At 40.4% G+C, this 25,145-nt stretch overlaps 4 protein-coding genes across 7 annotated transcripts in view; 2 read left to right on the plus strand and 2 right to left on the minus strand.

Annotated features, from left to right (window-relative positions):
* arhgap4b (Rho GTPase activating protein 4b) overlaps nucleotides 1-1,912 on the minus strand; it is a 91,418-nt gene extending 89,506 nt beyond the window's left edge. For both annotated transcript variants that reach the window (XM_061736828.1, XM_061736827.1), the window contains exon 1: nucleotides 1,745-1,912. The gene's annotated coding sequence lies outside the window, so the exon portion shown is untranslated. The remainder of the gene's footprint in view (nucleotides 1-1,744) is intronic.
* LOC133456428 (NACHT, LRR and PYD domains-containing protein 3-like) overlaps nucleotides 1-25,145 on the plus strand; it is a 687,319-nt gene that overhangs the window by 333,620 nt on the left and 328,554 nt on the right.
* On the minus strand, nucleotides 10,305-22,851 carry zgc:103759 (U8 snoRNA-decapping enzyme). Its single transcript, XM_061736835.1, has 5 exons — nucleotides 22,744-22,851; nucleotides 16,560-16,691; nucleotides 16,441-16,481; nucleotides 12,365-12,641; nucleotides 10,305-10,718 (listed from the first exon to the last, which is right to left on the minus strand). The coding sequence occupies exons 2-5, from the start codon at nucleotides 16,689-16,691 to the stop codon at nucleotides 10,305-10,307; spliced, it is 864 nt and encodes a 287-aa protein (XP_061592819.1). The 5' UTR covers nucleotides 22,744-22,851.
* The window catches only part of gss (glutathione synthetase), a 29,373-nt gene continuing 28,954 nt past the window's right edge, over nucleotides 24,727-25,145 (plus strand). The window contains exon 1 of one of the 3 annotated variants that reach the window (XM_061736831.1): nucleotides 24,727-24,761. The gene's annotated coding sequence lies outside the window, so the exon portion shown is untranslated. The remainder of the gene's footprint in view (nucleotides 24,762-25,145) is intronic. The other 2 variants (XM_061736832.1, XM_061736833.1) reach the window with 2 other exon arrangements.

Raw genomic sequence — 25,145 nt, forward strand, 5'->3', positions numbered from 1 at the left:
GGCCAAACAAATTGTAAACACTGGTCGTACTCATGACGTGACATTCTGAAGCCTAAATGTCAGTTTCTCTCTGTTTAGACGCAAACGTGAAGACGGAGTTTTTGCAAATCTCCGCTTTGGCCGGAGTTTTCAGAAATGATGGTTTTTGGAGACTTTGAGCTCCGTTTTCGTGTAAACGAACGGCCAAAACGCATGAAAACACCACCGTTTTTGCTACGTGGAAACGGGGCCTTAATTTAAAGCGGAATGAGTGTATACAGGATCGCGGAATTATGCTATTCGGATTTAAAATCGGAATAAACCAGCCACTTACTTCGGAATTAAGTTTAATTTAGGAATGGCCATTTTTTTCATTCGGAATTAGGTGTTTACATTGTAATTTTGACTCATTTTAAATTGAATTTCATTTTCAATTTCAATTTTCAATTTATATTTATTTATTTAATGACAGGGACTGTACATGTTAATGAACACGAGCGTAAACCTGTATGGTTTTAGCCATAGGCTAATTTCCACCATTCGTCCCTGTGGCAAATCAATGCCAAACATAAAATCAGACACCAGCAAACAAGAAAGGAAGACAAGATATAACGACGAAAGAAAACATTTAAAAACAAGACTAAGCTAGATAAAATCAATAAGAAATAAAAACATGTTACAATTAATACGAGTGAGTAGGGCTGGGCGATATGGACCAAAAGTCATATCTGGATATTTTCTAGCTGAATGTTGATACTCGATATATATCGATATTTTTTCTGTGCCATAATTGGGGTTTCCCCCAAAGCATTCTAGCATAGCATCTCTGTTAGCATCTCCGTTAGCATATCTGTTAGCTTCATTTTTTCGACAGGCAAACCCTTAAAAAACAGTCAGTTTTAATACAAAGCCTCGGGCCAAATGTCAAAATGTATAAAACAAATGAAATAAAAATAGACTGCCTGCATATATAGAATAAAAATGCTTCTTGAATAAAATAAAACAAATATTCCTTTCCTGCATAACAATTAAATTAAAATACACTGTGCAATTAATACAATGTAGACAGTAACAGGCAGACTTTTCCACTGAGGTTGACAGTTGTGCAAATAACAAAACATTTGTGCAAATCTCAAATAAAACATTCAAGTCAATTTGTCACAAAATAAGCTATATCAAAATCATAAAAAAAATTAAATCAATATAAATGATATTGTCTCGTACCATATCGCGTTTGAAAATATATCGATATATATTAAAATCTCGATATATCGCCCAGCCCTAACCAGTGAGTGACTTCCCTGAACCCCCAATGAACTTCCCATGTAAACGCAATCCATGTCAACCTCAATTCTGAATTACTATTTCCATGTAAACTCGAAAGAAAATAGTTTAATTCTGAATGATTTAATTCGGAATAATTAATTCCGAATTAAAAAAGCATCCTGTGGCACCCTAGGGCGCCCTAGGGCACCCTAGGGCACCCTAGGGCGCCCCTGGCGCGTCATGCGTCATGAGTCTCCGCCAGAAACCAGCGGAGTTCCAGCAGGAAGAGCTCCGTGTCCGCACAATGGCCAGGCAACACCTCTCTCACACACACACACACACACACACACACACACACACACACACACACACACACACACACACACACACACACACACACACACACACACACACACACACACACACACAGTCTTATATAATTAGGAGCAGCCTGGCCAGGTTGTTGTGGTCCGAATAACGGCGTGACAGGCGGCCATACCTCGCTCTCCGGTCCTCCTCTGTCTCTCTCTGTCTTTTATTCCGCTCTCCGCCTCTCCTCTCATCCCTCTTTTCTTCCTCTCATCCCCCTGTTCACGCTGTCACACACACACGCGTAAAAACACCGCGCGTCCGCACAGAGCGGTGTCGGTGTTTGAATCTGTCAGATTTCTCTCAGCGCGGAACTCTCTCTCTCCCTCTCTGTCTCTCTCTCTCCGCCCTCCCTCTTCCTCACACACACATATACACACACACACACACACACACACATATACACACACACACACACACATGTACACACACACACACACACACACACACACACACACACACACACACACACACACACACACAAACACACACACACGCTCCCTAAGCCCCGCCCCCCGCTCTCTCCTCTCAGGCGGCTATAAAAGCGGCTGCTGCTATGAATATACTCTCTTCCTCCCTCAGCATCCTTCCCTGCATCCATCCCTCACTCCTGCTCCCTCCATCCATCCTTCCCTCAGCATCCCTCGCTCATCCATCCATTCCTCCCTCAGCATCCCTCGCTTCCACTCAATCCCTGCATCCATCCATCTCTCATCCATCCCTCGCTCCCGCTCCCTCCATCCATTCCTCCCTCAGCATCCCTCGCTCATCCATCCATCCATCCCTCATCCATCCATCCATCCCTCACTCCCACTCTATCCATCCATCTTACCATCCATCCCTCATCCATCCATCCATCCCTCACTCCCACTCTATCCATCCATCCATCCATCCATCCCTCATCCATCCATCCATCCCTCATCCATCCATTCATCCCTCATCCATCCCTCATCCATCCATCCATCCCTCATCCATCCCTCATCCATCCATCATCCATCCCTCATCCATCCATCCCTCATCCATCCATCCATCCCTCATCCATCCATCCCTCATCCATCCCTCATCCATCCATCCATCCCTCATCCATCCATCCATCCCTCATCCATCCCTCATCCATCCATCCATCCATCATCCATCCCTCCCTCATCCATCTCACATCCATCCATCCCTCATCCATCCATCCCTCATCCATCCATCTCTCATCCTTCCCTCATCCATCCATCCATCCATCCCTCATCCATCCATCATCCCTCACTCATCCATCCCTCATCCATCCATCCATCCCTCATCCGTCCATCCATCCATCCATCCCTCCCTCATCCATCCATCCATCCATCCCTCCCTCATCCATCCCTCCCTCATCCATCCATCCATCCATCCATCTATCCATCCATCCCTCGTTCCCGCTCCCTCCCTTCCTCCCTCTCCTGCACCGTCCTTCCTCCCTTCCTCCCTCTGATGACCTTGTGTCGTTCACACTCCACCTCCTTCCATCCTTCCCCCCACCCCTTTTCTTTCGTTCTTCTGCTCGTTTACAGACGCAGGAACTCGACCACAGACGCAGCGTTTTCACCGCCGGCTCAGGGGTTTCCTGTCGTCTGTTCTGTCTGTTCTGTCTGTTCTGTCTGTTCTGTCTGTTCTGTCTGTTCCGTCTGTTCCGTCTGCTGCCGGATGTGGTCGGGGGGGTTTTCACCTTCTGATCAACAACAACTGACGCTCCTGCACACCCCATCACTCCCCCATCACTCCCCCATCACTCCCTCATCCCTCCCTCATCCCTCCCTCATCCCTCCATCCCTCCCTGCACCGTCAGTCCCATGAACTCCTGCTTCCAACATGAGTCAATGTGCACGAGGCCAATTCTTGGTTGAAAGACCTGATGTCCTTTTTATATTTAGAGGAAATTAAATACGGTATTAGGGCGTAGGACTTATTTGCTCTGATAAGTTTTCTTATATTTGGGAACCTATTCTTTCTCTTGTTAATTCTTTGGCATCCTTGGAAGATTAATTTAATTTGATTTAATTTAATTATAGGGAAGTATGATATTGCTAACCATGTCTATTTTTTAGGGTTCCTCTTACGTCTGTTTATTTACATTTTTATTTATTTATCTTATTTCATTTTATTTATTTATTTATTTATTTTTTTTGTTTTGTGTGTCGTGTATTTTATTTTATTACTTTATTTTTCCCATTATTATTGTCTTCAGTCAGAGTTTGATTGGTAATTTTAACTTTGGGACCTGTTTATAATTACGTATTTTACAGTGTGTGTGTTTGGGGTGTTTGTTACGTTAAGTTTTATGTCCATATTTATTTTACTTGTTTTTTTGTTTTTTTTGTGTGTGTGGTAAAATATAAAACGGGGTATTCTGTCGAATCCTTTAAAAAATGTTTATTGTGTAATATGCATTACATGGACTACCCAATAAAGAAACATGTTAAAAAAAAAAAAAGATGTGCACTAGTCCAGGCTTGTGATGGATGGGTGCAGGAATCCTCCGTGAAATCGTGGCTGGGATGCGAGAGACGGACCGGAGCGGCTCCCGGCCCTCACACCCCCCTCTCAGGGGGATTTATGGAGCTGGACGAGCTCGTAAACTCTCTCTGCTGGTCCAGCTCGACATCTGGGGCTGATTCAACTGCAGAAATGTGGAAAACTAGCAAACAAAACAACTGCACCTTCACTAATAGCTCGGGGGACCGGCTGTCTGCAGTATTAGAATAGAAAATAAAAGCCTTTATTGTTGCCTCTTATATAGTTAATCAAGTATATTTGTATATCATTGCTGTCTATTGTTCTCTATTATATTGTAGTATTATAGTAAAGTAATAATAATGTAATACTATACATTATAATTACTTCTATTATTACAAACATACATAGTAGCACAACTAAATGCTGGGCGTTTGTTTTGTTTTCTCTTGTTTGCTTTGATTTGTTTGATTTTGACTATATTTATATATACAGGACTGTCTCAGAAAATTAGAATATTGTGATAAAGTTCTTTATTTTCTGTAATGCAATTAAAAAAACAAAAATGTCATACATTCTGGATTCATTACAAATCAACTGAAATATTACAAGCCTTTTATTATTTTAATATTGCTGATTATGGTTTACAGTTTAAGATTAAGATTCCCAGAATATTCTAATTTTTTGAGATAGGATATTTGAGTTTTCTTAAGCTGTAAGCCATGATCAGCAATATTAAAATAATAAAAGGCTTGCATAATATATATACAAAATAAGAAACAAACGATATAAATATATACAGGACTGTCTCAGAAAAATAGAATATTGTGATTTTCTGTAATGCAGTTACAAAAACTAAAATGTCATACATTCTGGATTCATTACAAATCAACTGAAATATTGCAAGCCTTTTATTATTTTAATATTTCTGATCATGGCTTACAGCTTAAGAAAACTCAAATATCCTATCTCAAAGAATTAGAATATTCTGGGAATCTTAATCTTAAACTGTAAACCTTAATCAGCAATATTAAAATAATAAAATGCTTGCAATATTTCAGTTGATTTGTAATGAATCCAGAATGGATGACATTTTTTTTCAATTGCATTACAGAAAATAAAGAACTTTATCACAATATTCAAATTTTCTGAGACAGTCCTGTATACACTATGAAAATGAATGAATGAAAGAATATTGCACGGTAGAGATAGCTCTATTGTCGGGGGGACGGGGTCCCCAACGTCTGGTGCAGCTTTGACGTCCGGGGTTGATTCAACTGCAGAAATGAGGAAAAACTAACAAACAAAACAACTGCACCTTCACTGCTTCACTACAGGTACGGGCAGTACTCCAGTTGTAAAAATAAATCAGGGGGGATGGTGGATTTTATATTAAATGCAGCCTTCTGTAAGCTTTAAATATCCACTGGGCTTACATCAAATACATCAAAACACAACAATAAAAAACACTTTTCTGAACTTATCAATATGACTCTGTCCTTCACAGGATAAGTAACATGGATCACTGCAAAAACTCACAATCTTAACAAGAATATTTGTCTTATTTCTAGTTAAAATGTCTCATTTTAGTAAAAAAAAATCTCATTCCATTTAAAACAATACTCATCACTGGAAAAAACAACAATTTTCACCTGTTTCAAGTAGATTTTCACTTGAAATAAGTAGAAAAATCTGCCAGTGGAACAAGATTTTTTTGCTTGTAATAAGAAGATAAATCTTGTTCCACTGGCAGATTTTTCTACTTATTTCAAGTGAAAATGTACTTGAAACAGGTGAAAATGGTTAAATAAGTTATTTTTCTGGTGTTATTTTTCTGGTGATGACTCTAAATGTTGAAATAGCAGTAAAACCACATTCATTGATGAAATGACATAAGGGATGGAAAGGGGGGATGATTTGGACCGTTTTTATTTCAGGGGGAGATGATTTGGACCGATTTTATTTCAGGGGGGGATGCCATCCCCCCTCATCCCCCCTCAACTCCAGTACTGGGTACGGGGGACTGGCTGAAGCAACATCTGGTGCAGGGGTGTTATCTGCACCGGGGGGGCTCATCTCCGCCCGCAGGCTGCAGCCAGAATGTCATGGTCATAATTAATCCTGGGATGCTTTGACCTCCCGAGCAGCGGGAAGAAGCTCCACCACCTGACTGTTTCTGCTGATCACGCCGGTTTGATGCTAACGGATGCAGAAACCCACGCAGGCGGGGGCCGGGGGGCGGGGGGGGCCTCCCGCCCGCGCAGCCCCAAATAAGGCCACGCAGCCCTGCACCGTAGGTGCGGCGGTTTACTGCTCCTTGCCACGTGTTGGCGTCACGAGAAGAAGAAATTATGATCCTGTTTGTCTGAAACAGAGCTCAGATATGCTGCTATAGGCTAGAGCTGCAGGCGGCTCCGCCATCACCCCTCCTTCTCCTTACTTTCTCAGGTATTCATTTACGGAAGAGTATTAAGGCCAGGCAGGAGAAAAATAGAAATAATGCTTTAGAGGAGGGAGATTTTTTTTTCAATATGCACTTTGGGAAAAAAGTTGAAATGTCGAAAAAAAAAAGTCGAAATGTTGAGAAAAAAGTTGAAATGTCGAGATAAATGTTGAAGTACAATATCGAGAAAAAAGTCGAAATGTTGAGAAAAAAAGTCAAAATTTTGTGAATAAAGTTGAAATGTTGAGAAAAAAGGCGAAATATGGACATATTCTTGAAATTGTATTTCAACATTAATCTCGACATTTCGACTTTTTCCTCGAAGTGCACATTAAAAAAGAATCTTCCCCTCTCAAGTATTTTTTCTCCTGCATGACCCTAATACTCTTCCGTAATTAATTAGAAGTGTTTCATAACCATCATTGTTCTCCATTGTTCTGGTGGTTTGTTGGTTTGACCCCCACCCCGTCCTCCCCTCCCCTCTTTTTCTCTGTTCTGCACGTCTGCAGGTCTCAGGAGTAACAAGCTGCCCTGCAGTTCCCCCTTATGGTCCTGGTCCTGGTCCTGGTCCAGGTCCAGATCCAGGTCCTGGTCCAGGTCCTGGTGCTGGTCCAGGTCCAGGTTTCTTCCCTCCTAAAGGGGAGGTTTTCCTGCCACTGTTTGGTTTAAGGTTTTTTTCTCACACTAGGGAAGTTTTTACCTGCGATGGAGTATTAGGGCCAAACTAAGACCAAAAAAAATGAAAATAAAGTCGTAATATTACGACTTTAATCTCATAATATTAAGACTTTATCTTATAATATTACGACTTTATCCTCGTAATATTACGACTTTATTCTCGTAATATTACAACTTTATTCTCGTAATATTACGACTTTATTCTCATATTATTTTGACTTTATTCCCGTAATTTTTTTTGTCTTAGTTTGGCCCTAATACTCCGTGGTTTTTACCTGCCATTGTTTATGTAATAATTGCTCGAGGGTCATGTTCTGGGTCTCTGGAAAGATCCTGGAGTCTTTGGTCGTGTGTAAACAAGACATCAGGAAACAAACTGTCGTCACTGGTCAAGCAAGAAATGCAGTCTGCAGTGAAACAAAACTATCATGTGGAGACTGAAGGTGACATCAACAAACCCATCAACCTGAAGCTCAGTTCCTCCTATACCTACCTTGCTCTGGGGATGTATTTTGACAGGGATGATGTGGCTTTGCCAAATTTCTCCGCTGTCCACCATGGACAGCAGAGTTAGAGTTAGAGAGCAGACATCTCCCAGTGTAACTTAAAACAGTTAATGTCCAAATGCAAAAAGGAGAGGGGTGGAGCAGAAGAGAGAAAGAGAGTAAAAAAGTCAAATATTTCCCAGATTTATAAGAGGCTAGGGCGATTTGATATCTTACTTTAAGATGAACTTGCATAATTAATCCATCAGTGGCTAAAAGCCTCGTTAATATCCTGACTGGGGCAACATTGGACTCATCACTTGCCTTATTTTTTTGAAAAAAATTAATTGCGGGGTTGCCTGCTTCCTTTTTATTTTTTTAAGTTAGTAACACTGAGGGCCCGATTTACTAAGATCCTAAATAAAGAGTACTAAATTGCGTGTGCACTGAAAAAGTTTGCGCGTGCTGTTTGCGTGTGGTTTGCGGGTGATCAACTAAGATTGCGTGCGCAATTGATAACAGGTGCAAACAGCAGTATTTAAATGAGGTGTTGCGCGTCTTAAGGTTTGCGAGCGCAAACTCTGCGCCATGGAGAGTGGATGGAAAGCACAGTCACAAGTCACAAGCGCAGTTAGAGATATTAGTGGAAGAGGCAAATAAACACATTCATGAACTACAGCAAAGAAATTTAAACATTACCAAAAGAAACGCAATATCGGAGAAAACCTGCGATAGAATAAATGCAGTTGGTAACACAAAAAACGGAAAAACGTCTGGTTTTTCATATTTCAATTTTAGGCACAAATCAAAAATACGAAATAGAAAAACGGGCCACAGGACTGAATTTGATTTTAATATTTAATTGGTCGGGTTTGCGTTTGCGCAGTCTCTGCGCTGATCCTGGCACAGCGGGTCGGAGCGGATTTGGTCCTGATGTTTAACCTGTGATTAATAAGCACGGGTTTTAATTAAATGTAATTTACGAAGGATGATTTCACGTTCAATAAGATAAGTAATCAATAAAATACAAAGTTTTGGCACAAAGGCTTGGCCTGCTTGTGGGCGACTGGAGGGGGGCACATTAAAAGAAAGGTGCAAGATATAAGGCGGAGAACTAAAGAAAAAGTGGCCTTTAATAAAACTTGTGCAACCATTTTTAAAATAGCATGCAGCAGAATAAAGACTCTCTCTCTGCGTATTGTTTGATTTTGGATGTCGCCTCCTTGCCACAATAACAGCAGCAGCAGATTAGCACCTTCCTTTCGAACGTATTAAATACAGACGCAATCACAATACGCGCAAAAACTTTCAGGCTTGGTAAATCTCATTGAGCGTGGTAAATGAAGCAATTTGCATCTTCCCCTCCCAGTATTTAGGATTTCTGGCGGGTACGCCCCATATTGATTATTCATCAGGGCAAAAGTACTAAATGAACAGCGTGTGCTATTTTGCTCATTTGAGAGACGCAGTCCTCTTTGCACGCTGTTAGTAGATCAGCTGGCACTTTGGTTTGCGGGTGATGTCAAGTTTGCACAGGTTTTTACACACGCAAACCTTTAGTAAATCGGGCCCTGAGCGCGCTAAAAACGAGATTGATAGCGACCACTGTCGTACCTAGTGAAATCGATCATTTTGTTCTGATTTGCATTTGTAGTTATTTTATATGTATTAAATAATAGAATAGTCAATACAAATAGACACAGAGAAGTTCCATACATTTATTTAAAAAACAAACATTTACATTTCCCCCTGAAGCCGAGGTGTGGCAGCCGCCGTACCTTGCCATGCCCTGCTGGTATTGGTTGATACTTGGCAATGCCAGTACCGGTTCTGATACTTATAATGAGAGACACTGGTACCGGTACTGACCAGTACTGGCACTGGTACCAGTATTGACCAACATCTGTACTGATGTTGGTATTCGCCACTCTCATTGGCCATTACTGATACCAGGTGGATTTCACCAACACACTGGTACCAGTGTCAGTACTGGTACCAGTACTGACACTGGTACCAGTACTGACCAGTACTGGTACCAGTATTGACCAACAGCTTTACTGCTGCCAGCAGATGCTGGTATTGATACCGCCACACTCATTGGTCAGTACTGATACCAGGTGGATTTCAGCAACACACTAGTACCAGTACCTACCAGTTCTGACCAGTACTGGTACCGGTGCCATTACTGGTACCAATACCCACCAGTACTGTGACTAGTACCAGTACCGGCATGGATATTGGCTGATATCGGTCGATATCGATACCTGCCAATACCAGTACAGTATCCACTCTGGTGCCAGACGGCCCCAGTATCATAATGGTGCGGGCGCACCTACGTGAGGCGCTAACGTCCGCCGGGCTTCTCCATTAGGCGCTAGTGTCCGCTGGATCTCCCTGTGAGGCGCTAGCGTCCGCCGGGCCTCCCCGTGAGGCGCTAGCGTCCGCCGGGCCTCCCCGTGAGGCGCTAGCGTCCGCCGGGCCTCCCCGTGAGGCGGTAGCGTCCGCGGGCTTCTCCATTAGGCGCTTGTGCCCGCCGGGCTTCTCCATGGGGTGCTAGCGCTCGCCAGGCCTCTACGTGAGGCGCTAGCACCCACCGGGCTTCTCCATTAGGCGCTATCATCCACCGGGCCTCCCCGTGAGGCGCTATCGTCCGCCGGGCTTTGCAGGTCACTAGCGTTCGCCGGGCTTCTCCATGAGGCGCTAGCATCCGCCGGGCTTCGCCGGGCGCTAGCATCTGCCGGGCTTCGCCGGGCGCTAGCGTCCGCCGGGCTTCTCCGTGAGGCGCTAGCGCCCCAGCCGTGCTTCTCCGTGAGCGCCAGCGCCCCCCGCAGGTCCGTTCCGGAGCTAGCGTGGACCTGCAGTGACAGCGTAAGGGCTTGGTGCATCATCTTGGGGGAGACCAGCTGCAGGCGCAGCAGGGAGCTGACCAGCTGGCCGCGGGCGTTACCGATGAAGGAGTGCGACAGGAAGGACGAGAGGCTCTTCGCGCCGTAGAGCGGGACCCGCAGCATCCCCATCACCTGCAGGGGGGGGGGGCAGACGATGAACAGAATAGCACCACACAATTCAACAACTCAGCAAGTAAAAACTGTGAAGCTTCTTGGACTTTGGCTGGATTGTACATCGTCATGGTCTGCTCACATCAATGAAGTTGTTGCCAAAATGGGCCGAGCTGTTGCAGTGACGCGTAAAAGTGCACCATTTCTCAACACAAAGTTGTTTTCGTCAAGTTGTTAGTTCATTGGTAGGGTGGAGGGGCAGCCACTCAGCTGATTGGGCACACCTGTGCCCAATCAGCCTCTCCACCCTGCCTGCCTTCATAAAGAGCAGCTGCACTCCAGCAAAAAACAGATCAGACCAATCACAATATTGTATGAACTTAAAATGCACATATGTAAACTGGGACATAAAGGAAATAAGTGAAAAATGGACTATATATGTTGTTGTAAAGTTTATTCCAGCGTGACATTGGTGATAAATTTGCTTTTGTCATCACAGAAATATGAAACTAGCATATTCTAGCTTCGGCCATTCAGAATCCAGTCCCACACTCAAAAGATTTCTGGTTGTCATCATCATTCTCTATTGTTTAAGTTAAATTGTGTTTTTGTATTTTGATTGTTGTACGGTGACCTTAAGTGCCATGAAAGGCGCCTAACAAATGAAATGTATAATTAGGGCCCGAGCACTGACAGTGCGAAGGCCCTATTGTATCTGTAGGAGTTTCTGTTTTTATCCTCATTTTTCTTCCGACAAAAGGAGGGCCTTTTTGCCCTCCTAAACATGCCCCAAAAGTCACCAAATTTTGCACCAAGCCAGGCCTGGTGAAAAATGTGATATTTAATGGTTTGCATTAATGGGCGTGGTCTAATGGCTCAACAGCGCCCCCTAGAATACTTTGTGCCTCAAGCCCCACAATACGGTTTAACGTACATGCACGAAAATCGGTACACACCTGTATCATGTCACAACTTAAAGAAAAGTCTCTTGGCGCCATGGCCCAAACCCAACAGGAAGTCGGCCATTTTGAATGAATCGTGTAATTTTGGCGCAATTTATGCCATTTTATGCAATTTATGCCATTTCCTGACAGTTAATACGGCCCGAACCGTAACGTTCACCCAGGTGTGTTATACATCAAAATATGCATCTCCATCCTGCGACTACGTGCATTACTTTTCTCAGTCAAAAGCGTTACCGTGGCGACGATAGACGCCAAAAAGCGCACCCCCCTTCATCTGATTGGTCCATATTTGATAGTTCCGACTTTCTGCCATAACTTTTGAATGGTTTGATATAAAGAGTCGTGGGTGGTGTCATCAGACTCGTTATTGAGTACTTGACCTTCATTGGCCTGAATTAGCCCCGCCCCTTCTTCTGATTGGTCGATATCTGATAGTTCCTACTTTCTTCCATAACTTTTGAATGGTTTGACATAAAGAGTCATGGTGGGGTCATCGGACTCGGTTTTGAGTCCTTGACCTTTATTGGTGAAAATTGCGCGAGGGCCCTTTTCATGCAGCTTTAATTTCTTACTTGTAATTTTATTTAGATTTTTTTTAAATCTACTTCATGAATTGAGATTGTATGTTTGATTTTATATTTTATTGTCTGGACCCCAGGAAGACTAACTTTTCAAACTCTCCGGCCCGGACGGACGCCTCACCTCCAGCCCGTGATCTGCGGCGGTGCAAACGGCCGCCTTCTCCACCTCGCGGATCTGCGCCTCCTCCATCTTCTTCACGTAGAAGTGCAGGACGAGACGGGAGGGAGAGGAGGAAGAGGAGGATGAGGATGAGGAGGAGGAGGAGGAGGGCGGGAGCGCCGGGGCGAAGCACGACTCCACCAGGTCCTCGGCCGACACCGGCACCGCCAGGCCCAGCTCCTCCAGCAGCTCCCTGCCCAGCCCTTCCTCCAGCGTCTCCTCCGACGGGTCCACCAGGCTGACGGGGGTCAAAGGTCAGCAGATAAAACACAATCAGCCGGATCATCGGGAGGAATCCTCTCCCGACACTCGTCAAGCACCAGGGTCGATAAAAACCAAGCCTGTTGAATTTTAATGTCCAGCAGCGGCGGGTTGTGGAGGCGCTGCCCCGCTCCCACCTCGCCGTCGCCGTGACGACCCCTTCCATGTTCAACTGACCTATTTACATTGTTACAGATTACTTTTGTAATACTGTATTTGTCCCGGTCTTTGTACGTTTTGACCGTTTAGAAACGTAATTCTCCTCAGTTGTGTGAAATAAGACCTGGAAACAGACATGGTGGCATAGAATTGTCAAATTGGTTTAATTCACCGTACGAATTGTTACAGATTACTTTTGTAATACTGTATTTGACCCGGTCTTTGTACGTTTTGACCGTATAGAAACATTATTCTTGCCGTTGTAAGAATGAGATGAACCTGCTGTAATCTACTGCCCTTACTTTTTAACAACTTGTGCTTTTTATTTAGTATTCGGTTTTGCTCGGTTTTGTTTTTGAAGTCTGCAAATAGGTCTGCAATGAATGCAAATGATTCGGTCCAAGAAACGTTGAATCCTCTTTTCTCCTCAGTTATTTTTCTCTTTTTCCGTTTGGAAACAATCCCTTTGGCCGGTTTGTTTACAACAGCCCCCTGCCTGGCGCCGCCCTGCTGGTAGAAACGTGTGGCTATGACACAAATCTTTGTTAACAGAATTCTACACATTCTACACATTCTGCAACTGGAAAACATCTAAAATGGGAAAGAGCTGTTGTGCGATCGACTGTACTCATAGATCTAGCCAAGAAATCAGAGTTATCGTTTTACAGACTGCAGAAAAATAAGCTTAAGAGAGACAAATGGATCGCTGCAATTCACAGAAACAACTGGATTCCAGGCACCGAAACGTGGATTTGCGGTTCCCATTTTGTATCAGGTAATGTTGGATTTTTGGGTAGCTAACGTTAAACGGTCAAATCATAAAGTTCGGTGTCTTCATCACTTTAATTTCACCAACAAATCCTGCCTTGAGTAGAAATTAAGTACATATAAATATAAGGAAACTGGATTTGTGGCCAAATATTAATGTCCATGGACCACTGGTTCTTGGTAACTGTACCAAATATTAATGTCCATGGACCACTGGTTCTTGGGGTAACTGTACCAAATATTAATGTCCATGGACCACTGGTTCTTGGTAACTGTACCAAATATTAATGTCCATGGACCACTGGTTCTTGGGGTAACTGTACCAAATATTAATGTCCATGGACCACTGGTTCTTGGTAACTGTACCAAATATTAATGTCCATGGACCACTGGTTCTTGGTAACTGTACCAAATATTAATGTCCATGGACCACTGGTTCTTGGTAACTGTACCAAATATTAATGTCCATGGACCACTGGTTCTTGGTAACTGTACCAAATATTAATGTCCATGGACCACTGGTTCTTGGTAACTGTACCAAATATTAATGTCCATGGACCACTGGTTCTTGGGGTAACTGTACCAAATATTAATGTCCATGGACCACTGGTTCTTGGTAACTGTACCAAATATTAATGTCCATGGACCACTGGTTCTTGGTAACTGTACCAAATATTAATGTCCATGGACCACTGGTTCTTGGTAACTGTACCAAATATTAATGTCCATGGACCACTGGTTCTTGGGGTAACTGTACGGGTCACTGTCAAGTCCAACTGATGCTAATTTAAGCTGATAATCGGCTGTTATCCCGTCTTCTCCACTAGTTGCAACCGTTTTTGCTCCAACTCAGCCACGCCCACAAACCAGCTCCTGATTGGTGGCTACAGATATTGTTACAAACACCGACCACAGCTAGCAACGCTGTCCATTTTGCTGACGCGGCTTTATTCCGTCCCTTCTGCTTCGTTGGCATTTCTCGTCTTTTTTTCCTCAATGTAGTTTAAGTGCGTTGGTGAAAGACGCAAATCATTTGCAGTGGAGCATTAATAAACAACCTGTCGTGCATATTTTTGTCAGTTTATCTCTTTGCCTTCAGTGTTTTGAGGTTTTCTAAAGAGTAGGCCTGTGTTGAAAAAAATCGATTTTCCAATTCTAAATCGATTCTCATATTAATTCCTAAAAATCGATTGGTATGTCTAAAGATCTTTTTTTTTCATCATTACAACTTTTAGTATTTTTTTTTAAGCCCAAAAAAGTAATTTTTTGTTGGACACGAGAATAACTGGTGCCATGTTTTTGCCTTTAAATATGTTTAAATGTATGAAAATGATAGAGTTTTCAGTTATAATTGCATAAATTGTCTATATTTCATTACTTTACATACTGTCTTGGGGTTACATTTGCATAAAATGCTAAAAACCAAATTCTCAAAAATTGAAAAGCCAAAATAGACCAAAAATGGGAAAAAATAAAACCGATTTCATACAAATTATGGAATGATTTTTCCCACTTGGCAAAGACTCTTCCTCTTTGAAATGTTACAAAAGATGTTTGAAGGAACTTGACTGCTGTTTTGTAACTGTTTTCCCAATGTAAGGTTGTACATGTATCCATCTTCTTTTTTTTTTTTTTTTGTGTTTCACTCATCTACTGACATGTACCGTCTTATTTGCTCAGGAGTCAATATAAGTAATATAAGTTGTAAAAACAATATCCCATGCACACTCACACACACTTATTTTTTAGTCTTTATTCTTTATTATTTATATATTGCATTATTAGTTTGCCATCACTTTTGTGTAGTTATACTTTTTGTCTTTGTATGTTAATCTTGTGTTCTTTATAACACATGACATTTTAATAACTTCGGTGGAGGCTTCAAATAAGCCCATTGGGTTTTTTGCCTCTTCCTGCACCTTTAGTATTTATATTTGATATTTCCTGTATATTTTTAAAACTGTGCAAAGCAATAAACTAAACTAAACTAAACGTCTCTGTTTACTGCCCTGGATCTGTTTGGTAATTCTGCCCCACGATTAGGCCTGTGTTGAAAAAATAGATTTCCCAATTCTAAATCGATTTTCATATTAATTCCTAAAAATCGATTCATATGTCTAAAGATCGATTTTTTTTTCTTTTTTTTTTTTCTTTTATTTATTTATGTATTTTATTTTTTTTCATCATTACATTACAACTTTTGGTTATTTTTTTGTTTATCCCCAAAAAAGTAATGTTTTGTTGGACATGAGAATAACTGGTGCCATGTTTTTGCCTTTAAATATGTTTAAAGGTATGAAAACATTAAAGTGTTAAGTTATAATTGCATAAATTGTCTATATTTCATTACTTTATATACTGTCTTGGGGCAAAAAATGCTAAAAAACCAAATGCTCAAAAATTAAAAACCAAAATAGACCGAAAATGGAACAAATAAAAACAGAATGTGGGAAAAAATAAAACCGATTTCATCCGTCTCTGTTTCCTCCCTGGATCTGTTTGGTAATTCTGCCACACAATGTTTCTGTTTCAGTTCTATCAGCATTCTGGGAGCTGATTGGTCCTTACAGCATCATTAGCTGCAATACTTTCTGTTTAATCTCAATATAATACTAGTAGTAGTAATATGTTGCATAATTACAGTCATATAATTCATGCAACAGCTCAAAAAACAGTTTTAATAACACTAACCCAAATCAATATCGGAATCGGATCGAATCTTGATAATCGATTCTGAATCTTAAGAATCTAATTGATTCTTGACATTTGAATGGATCCCCAGCCCCACTAAAGATCCCGTGTGAATGTGTCATCAGCTGAAGTTCAGCGTGGCGTCGGGGAAGACTCACCCGCCGGAGAATCCCAGCAGGCCGTCGAAGCGCATCTGCATCTGAAATGAGAGCGAAGCTGTTAAAACTGAGGTCAAAACACTTCCACTCAAGGAAAGAAAACATCACGTGGTGCTCACCAGGACAACGTGTCTGAAGGGAATCCTCCCAAACAGCTTGGCATCCGTGTCCGAGTACAGCATCACGTGGCAGGCGTGCCGGACGCCCGGCAGGGCCAAGGCCTCGGCCCGGGACAGAAGTCCGCTCGCCATCTGCAGCATGATGGGGGGATACAAACCACTCTCAGTCTCTGGGGAAATATTTACCCTCAGTGACTACATTTACATGCATCAATAACCCTTTTAAAACCCGAATATTAGCAATAATCCGGTTTTGCACAGCCATGTATGCATGAATTTGCTCATATTCTGGTTTTAAAAAACCTGAATATGACCCCTGGGTTTTTGGTCTTTTATTTGGTGTTGTAAACGCCTAACGCAGGGATTGTCAACCGTGGGTCCGCGGCCCCCTGGTGGTCCACGGTGGTATTGCAGGTGGTCCGTGAATTTGTAAATGGAAAACAATAATAATTTAAAAAATACATATTTATTATTTTCCATTTACTATTCATTTTTGTGAATAATTTACCCATCCAAATTATGTCAAACAAGTGAGAGTGAACTTTGTAATATATTATTATTATTGGTTCTTGGTAACTGTACCAAATATTAATGTCATGGACCACTGGTTCTTGAGGTAACTGTACCAAATATTAATGTCCATGGACCACTGGTTCTTGGTAACTGTACCAAATATTAATGTCCATGGACCACTGGTTCTTGGTAACTGTACCAAATATTAATGTCCATGGACCACTGGTTCTTGGTATCTGTACCAAATATTAATGTCCATGGACCACTGGTTCTTGGAGTAACTGTACCAAATATTAATGTCCATGGACCACTGGTTCTTGGAGTAACTGTACCAAATATTAATGTCCATGGACCACTGGTTCTTGGTAACTGTACGGGTCACTGTCAAGTCCAACTGTCTTTAATTTAAGCCCATAATCAGCTGTTATCCCGTCTTCTCCACTAGTTGCAGACATTTTTGCCACTAAGTGAGAGTAAGGGGGCTGGTCCAGTGGGGAAGTGACATCAATGAAGACCCTCTAATATTCCAACTCAGCCACGCCCACAAACCTCCTGATTGGTGGCTACGGATATTGATTACAAACACCGACCGACCGTTTTTGCTGACACAGCTTTATTCCATCCCTTCTGCTTCGTTGGCCTTTCTCGTCTTTTTTTCCTTGACGTAGTTTAGGTGCGTTGGTGAAAGATGCGAATCATTTGTAGTGGAGCACTAATAAACAACCTGTCATTTTTGTCAGTTTTGGAAAAAATTTTGGAAAAAATTTGGAAAAACAAACCGGTTCTCAGCTGGTTCCTAGTTGAACGAGTTGTGGAAAAACAACTCAGCTCGGTGGCTCGGTGGCTCGTGATCAGCCCGGACGGCGTCTCCAGCCAGTGTGAGATCACTCAGGGACACTTGGGCGTCTCATTTGCTGTCACTTCCTGCCATGCTGAGGCAGCAGATTCTGATCCGAGCTGCTGGTCAGCTGTGGAGACTCTCACGAGTCTTCCAACCAAAAACAGGAAGGGTTTGGAGCTGGAGGCCAGGAGGCCTGGAGGAAGACCTGCGTTAGGAAGGAGCTCTGGCTCCCTCTGCTGGACCGGAGCTGACAGAGTATGGAGCCAAATCAGGGCCAAAAGTTTTGCTAATTTGAAAATAAAATTTGAACCTGAAATTTTTTTTTTACAGTTTCAGTTTTATTTTTTTCAGTATCAGATCTTTTTTTCAGTTTCAAATCTTTTTATTTCAGTTTCAAATCTTTTTTTCAGTTACAAATCTTTTTTTTTCAGTTTCACGTCTTTTTTTTTCAGTTTCACATCTTTTTTTTTCAGTTTCACTTCTTTTTTTTTCAGTTACAAATTTTTTTTTCAGGTTCAGACTTTTGGCCCGGATCTGGCGTGGGGGGCGTGGCATCATGAGTGACAGCAGAACAGAGAAGGCGGGGGACGTTCTTCAGTCACGTTGCCTTCAGGAAACGTAGGTTGCAGAAGTTATCAGTAGAAGTATGATTCAACACTGTATATACACCATATTCACGTGATTGGCAGTGGAAAAAACTGATATTAGTGACACATTTCTGTTTGAAAGGCTGTTTTAGACCGTACTTGGCACCAATCGCAGTATAAAAGCAATAAACTATGCCAGACTGTACAGTTCAACAGCCACACTTTAAAGTTTGACATTTCCCACTTCCACATACTACAAAGTACGGTCTAAAACAGCTTTTTAAACAGAAATGTGTCACTAATATCAGTTTTTTCCACTGCCAATCACGTGAATATAGTGTATATACAGTGTTGAATCAACTTCTACTGATAACTTCTGCAACCTACGTTTCCTGAAGGCAACGTGACTGAAGAACGTCCCCCGCCTTCTCTGTTCTGCTGTCACTCATGATGCCACGCCCCCCACGCCAGATCCGGGCCAAAAGTCTGAACCTGAAAAAAAAATTTGTAACTGAAAAAAAAAGAAGTGAAACTGAAAAAAAAAGATGTGAAACTGAAAAAAAAAGACGTGAAACTGAAAAAAAAAGATTTGTAACTGAAAAAAAGATTTGAAACTGAAATAAAAAGATTTGAAACTGAAAAAAAGATCTGATACTGAAAAAAATAAAACTGAAACTGTAAAAAAAAAAATTCAGGTTCAAATTTTATTTTCAAATTAGCAAAACTTTTGGCCCTGATTTGGCTCCATAACAGAGCAGCTCAACTCCGACCCAAGCACACGACCCGTATCTGATCCACTCACACGTTTTCTACAGGGCTTGGTCGTCTTGGCGTCATCACTTGGCGGAGCCGCCATGTTGGAAGCTACTTTAGCTGCTCTTCGGACCACTGTGTACAGACGTGCTCCCTCTTCGTTTTGTCTTACTTGTAATCGTTACTTTCCGTTATTCTGTAAACCATGGTAACCCGTTGCTCTGTTGAAGCTGCAGCAGCTCCACACATAACAGCCTGTCCTAACTGCAAGCGAGCGTCCGACTATCGCTTCGCATTACGTGGCATCGGACGCTCTCTGTCCTGAAACACTGAACGCGTTATCGGCCCCCACGTTCTTTTGATTGACAGCTGAAACTCGCTTTTTAAAAGGCTGATTTATGGTTCCGTGTTACACCAACGCAGACCCTACGGCGTAGGGTCCACGGCGCACGCACCGAACGGTGCTCGTCGCCGTGGACCGTACACCGTAGACTACGCCGTCAATTTTACGCGGAACCATAAATCAGCCTTTATTCACCCGCCCGTGCGTTCCTGAAAGAAACTCCTAAAATAACTCCTAAAAGAGTAAAGAGACAAGTAAAAGATGGGCGAGTACTTGTAATCTTCCTACGTTTGTACTTTCTAAACAGAAAACAAGCTTGATATTGTGATATTTAAATGTTCTTCTATTTTCTTCCTGCTGCTCGCGTTGAAAGCCGGTTGAAAGCGCTGTAGGAAACTCTATGATTCCTCCTCATTTCACTACAAAAACCTCAATAAAGTGGCAGAAAGAAATATTATCCTATTATTATATATTATCTTATTAATAATAATAATAATAATAATAATAATAATAATAATAATAATAATAATAATGACTTGGATTTATATAGCGTCCTTCTAGGCACCCAGAGCGCTTTACAGAAATCATTATTCATTCATACACATTCTCACCAGTGGTGGTAAGCTACATCTGTAGCCATATGGAGCCAAATCAGGGCCAAAAGTTTTGCTAATTTGAAAATAAAATTTGAACCTGAAATTTTTTTTTTACAGTTTCAGTTTTATTTTTTTCAGTATCAGATCTTTTTTTCAGTTTCAAATCTTTTTATTTCACTTTCAAATCTTTTTTTCAGTTTCACATCTTTTTTTTTCAGTTTCACTTCTTTTTTTTCAGTTACAAATTTTTTTTTCAGGTTCAGACTTTTGGCCCGGATCTGGCGTGGGAGGCGTGGCATCAACTGAGAGGGGCGTGGCATCATGAGTGACAGCAGAACAGAGAAGGCTGGGGACGTTCCTCAGTCATGTTGCCTTCAGGAAACGTAGGTTGCAGAAGTTATCAGTATCATGGTAACCCGTTGCTGTGTTGTAGCTGCAGCAGCTCCAGACATAACAGACGTGGGGAAAAGATCGCTAATGGTTTAACTTTTCACCACTTTCCTGCTCGGAGGCATAACCACGGAGACCAAGTATCTGAGATAACAAAAAGTCGTCGGCTCGCTTGGATCGCGGCTGTAACGACCAAACATGACCTTCCACAGTAAACCACAAACAAACTCTCACACAGACCGGGGTCGGATCAAAACACGGGTTTTATTCCCACTTCTCCAGCTAAACACAGTTTAAATATATATATTTAAATATATTAAGTATAAAGCTAAATTAAAGTTACTCCCTGTCTGTGTACAACAGTTTTTCTCAATACATGAGTCAAAATATAATTTGCGTGATGTTTGTAAAGTTGTTGTACAAAAAGCTAGAAAAGAGACTAAAAGGAGACGTATATTAATCTGTTGTGGGAGTTAAACTATGGATTGACGCTAACCTAGATTTACGAATGTGCAACTAATTTTCGGTTTACAAAAAAAAGATTTGTAGAGCAATCTTTGAAAGCTACAAATGTTAATGTTTATTTTATTTTTTTTGTTGCTGTTCTCTGATATTTATAAAAAACAATGTATTTACTACTATATATGTAAACCTTATTGGTCCTCCTTTTCTGGTTTAGTTTTGCTATTGTTTCTTTTTATTGTATCAATGTTGGGTAGCTTTATTTTTAGTTTTGTTTTTTTCGTTGTTTTTTTTCTGCTATTTGAAAATGTATTTATTACAATACATTTAAATACTGGTAACTTTATTGGTTTCTTTTTTATGTTTCTTTTTCTGGTTTGGTTTGGCTTAATTTAGTTTTGTTTGTTTGCTTCTGCCTGCTGCCTTTCAGTCACTATTTTGTGGATAATGTTTGTTTTAATAATGTAGATTGATGTGACTGAATAAAGAATTTCAAACAAACAAACAATCTTGGTAAATCTCGTCTTTATCCTGTTTGTCTGGTTTATCTTTTGCACACAATATTGTATTTGTTGCTGTTTATCTTGGCTATCTGGTTTACAGAGGTGTCAAGTAACGAAGTACAAATACTTTGTTACCTTACTTAAGTAGAAATTTTGGTTATCTATACTTCACTGGAGTAATTATTTTTCAGACGACTTTTTACTTTTACTCCTTACATTTTCACGCAATTATCTGTACTTTTTACTCCTTACATTTTAAAAACAGCCTCGTTACTCTATTTCATTTTGGCCTTTAATAAAAACGATCCAGTTAAATTGCTCCATCCGGATAGAGTGAATGTGGTTGTGGTTGTTTCAGATGTTCTTGTCCAGTTTTGTTCTTACATCCGTTCCCTCAGATTCCTGCAACTAAACTTGGATGTACATTCCAATAAAGGTTAGGATAAATGATAACATGCCTCTGAAGTTTTGACTTTTTGCACCATTACAATACTTGTCATCATATCTCCTGCTCTATGAAACACATGTTAATGCTCAATAGTACACATATATGCTTCTTTAATATATTGGCATTATACTAAGATAGATTCATTTTCAATGGCTTTTGTCCTTAATGGCTTTTTTCCCCCTTACATTACTTTTACTTTTATACTTTAAGTAGTTTTGAAACCAGTACTTTTATACTTTTACTTGAGTAAAAAACTTGAGTTGATACTTCAACTTCTACAGGAGTATTTTTAAACTCTACTATCTATACTTCTACCTGAGTAATGAATGTGAATACTTTTTTCACCTCTGCTGGTTTATCCTTTGTTTGCACACTTTACTGTGCTGCTGTTCACACACGGACCGTTTACTCCCAGCATCCGGAACCAAACATCCAGACCGAGCCTCCACCCGGACGCTGTCAGACTGATGGACACATCTACAATTGCACTCTGAACCGAAACCTGCAAACGTCACTTCTAATGTCACTTTACGCTTTATGCTGCAGGTTATACTATTTTATTATGTTATTTTATTTCTGTTATTACTATTACTTAGTCCACTTTAATTTCTATAAGCTACACCAAGAGCTGAGAATCTGACAGAAAAAAAATAACCTCAAACCAAAACACAACGTGCGCAGTAAAACACTTAAGTTTTCCTTTACTGCTCAAATGAAGCACTGAATAACACAATTTGGTGTATTTTACCTTTTTTCCGATATCTTGGGTTAAGTTAGCTGCGCGTCCGTTTAGTGTCTTACGTAATAAAAGCAAAGAGAGAAAGTTAGTGAAACATTTGTTTCACTCCGGACGACATTGGACGCAACACCAAAATCCCCCAGGGTGCGTTTGTTTTCTCCACCGTCTTAAACGCCGCGGCGCGATTTTATTAACTTTATAACTTTCTACCGAGTGTAAGGTGGATGTTTAGTGTTTTAGTAAAAAAATACGTGTTCCTTAAAACGTTTTTCCACTTAATTTGATTTGTCAAAAGACGAGTTTAGTCTTGAATCTCGAGTCTTTGCTGTAAATTTTGTAGATACGCATCATTTTTATATGCATACATACACATTATAATTATATGTGTGTGTGTATATATATATATATATATATATATATATATATATATATATATATATATGTGTGTGTATCTATGTTTGTATGTATGGGTGTATTACTCGAATTGTAAAAAAAAATCAAGGGGGATGGTGGATTTTATCATATGGGGACAGATAATTTGTGCTGATTCCAAATAATATAATATATTACAAATAATAGCAGTGACCAAAACAGCTGCAGAAAATACTGCAGGAATGACATAGCAGCAGTTAAATGCAGCCTTCTGTAAGCTTTAAATATCCACTGGGCTTACATCAAATACATCAAAACACAACAATAAAAAACACTTTTCTGAACTTATCAATATGACTCTGTCCTTCACAGGATAAGTAACATGGATCACTGCAAAAACTCACAATCTTAACAAGAATATTTGTCTTATTTCTAGTTAAAATGTCTCATTTTAGTAAAAAAATCGAATTACACTTAAAACAAGACTCATCACTAGAAAAACAATAATTTTCACCTGTTTCAAGTAGATTTTCACTTGAAATAAGTAGAAAAATCTGCCAGTGGAACAAGATTTTTTTGCTTGTAATAAGAAGATAAATCTTTTCCCACTCGCAGATTTTCCTACTTATTTTAAGTGAAAATGTACTTAAAACAGGTGAAAATTGTCAAATAAGTTATTTTTCTGGTGTTATTTTTCTGGTGATGACTCTAAATGTTGAAATAGCAGTAAAACCACATTCATTGATGAAATGACATAAGGGATGGAAAGGAGGGATGGCAGTTTTACAGGGGGGATGATATGTACATAGATATAGAGCAGATGGAGTTAATATAGAGATAGTACGGTGTAAATAAGTATATTTATATAAATATTTATATGCGCATGTGTGTACAAATATATGAAAATACTCAACTATGTGTATGTATGTATAGGTGTGTGAGTATAATTATAGTATAGTTAGTTATTATAAATACGTGTTAATAAATGATTAGTAAATGGGGGTAGGATTAAATAAGTTTACACTTCTGCCTACTGCTTTTTGCACATGTAAATTAAGATAGTAAGTGTTAAAGTATGAAATTCTTTGTTTTGTTGTTTTGTTTTCTTATATTCTCTCCAATTGTTGTTTTTTACATGTACAAAATAAAATAAAAAATCAAATCAAAGTAAACGTATATATATATATATATATATATATATATATATATATATATATATTGTAGATATATATGTATATATATATATTTATTTGTTTTTATTATTACGCTCAGAAATACTTTTTTTACTTTCTAACTTGTGTGCATATATATTAATGGTTAATACCATCTTGGTAAAAACCTAAGGCGTATGCATTTTTTATATATAATATATATCATATGTATTTTAATATATCATATATTGTATTAATACACACACAGGCCAGTGGGGTGGCCAGCAAAGGGTTAACTCTAACCCCGCCCCGTCGGTGTGAGCCGGAACGGAAAACGAACAGCTCCTGCTTGTAGCGCCGCTTCACCCATAGACGGTTCAACAGAGACGGTTCAACATAGACATAAACGGTTGAACAGCAGCTGACGGCAGTTCGAGCGCTCCCGGACGGAATTGGACCCCCGTGAGCCAAACAGGACCGACCTGAGCCTGGAACCCGGCTGAGGTGAGACCAGATCAGAGGAAACAGAACAGGAAATGTTTCCATGGGGGGCCAGAGGGGCCAAAACTAAAATCATTACAGGACTTTATTATACTGTTGTAGTAAACAGAAATACTTTTTTTTTTTTTTTTTACTTTCTAACGTGTCTGCATATATATATATATATATATATATATATATATATATATATATATATATATATATATATATATATATATATATATATAGGCGCTTCAGGTCCTTACGATCCCGAACCAACAGACTCAGGGACAGCTTCTTCCCCAAAGCTGTGAACTTTTTGAACTCATAAGCTACCTCACACTGTGCAATATCATCATATTATTATATTATCTATGTATGTGCAATACTCTTCCATCCTTTCAGTGC

The sequence above is a fragment of the Cololabis saira genome, chromosome 12 (genome assembly GCF_033807715.1).
Source record: "Cololabis saira isolate AMF1-May2022 chromosome 12, fColSai1.1, whole genome shotgun sequence".
Taxonomy (NCBI): domain Eukaryota; kingdom Metazoa; phylum Chordata; class Actinopteri; order Beloniformes; family Belonidae; genus Cololabis; species Cololabis saira.

Excerpts from the sequence above, each read along its gene's own strand:
- zgc:103759 (XM_061736835.1), bottom strand. The coding sequence starts at position 16,691 with ATGGCGAGCGGACTTCTGTCCCGGGCCGAGGCCTTGGCCCTGCCGGGC. Across the intron at positions 12,642-16,440 it reads CTGCTGGGATTCTCCGGCGG|CCTGGTGGACCCGTCGGAGG; the intron begins GTGAGTCTTCCC and ends GACCCCCGTCAG. Across the intron at positions 10,719-12,364 it reads CCGCAGATCACGGGCTGGAG|GTGATGGGGATGCTGCGGGT; the intron begins GTGAGGCGTCCG and ends CCCCCCCTGCAG.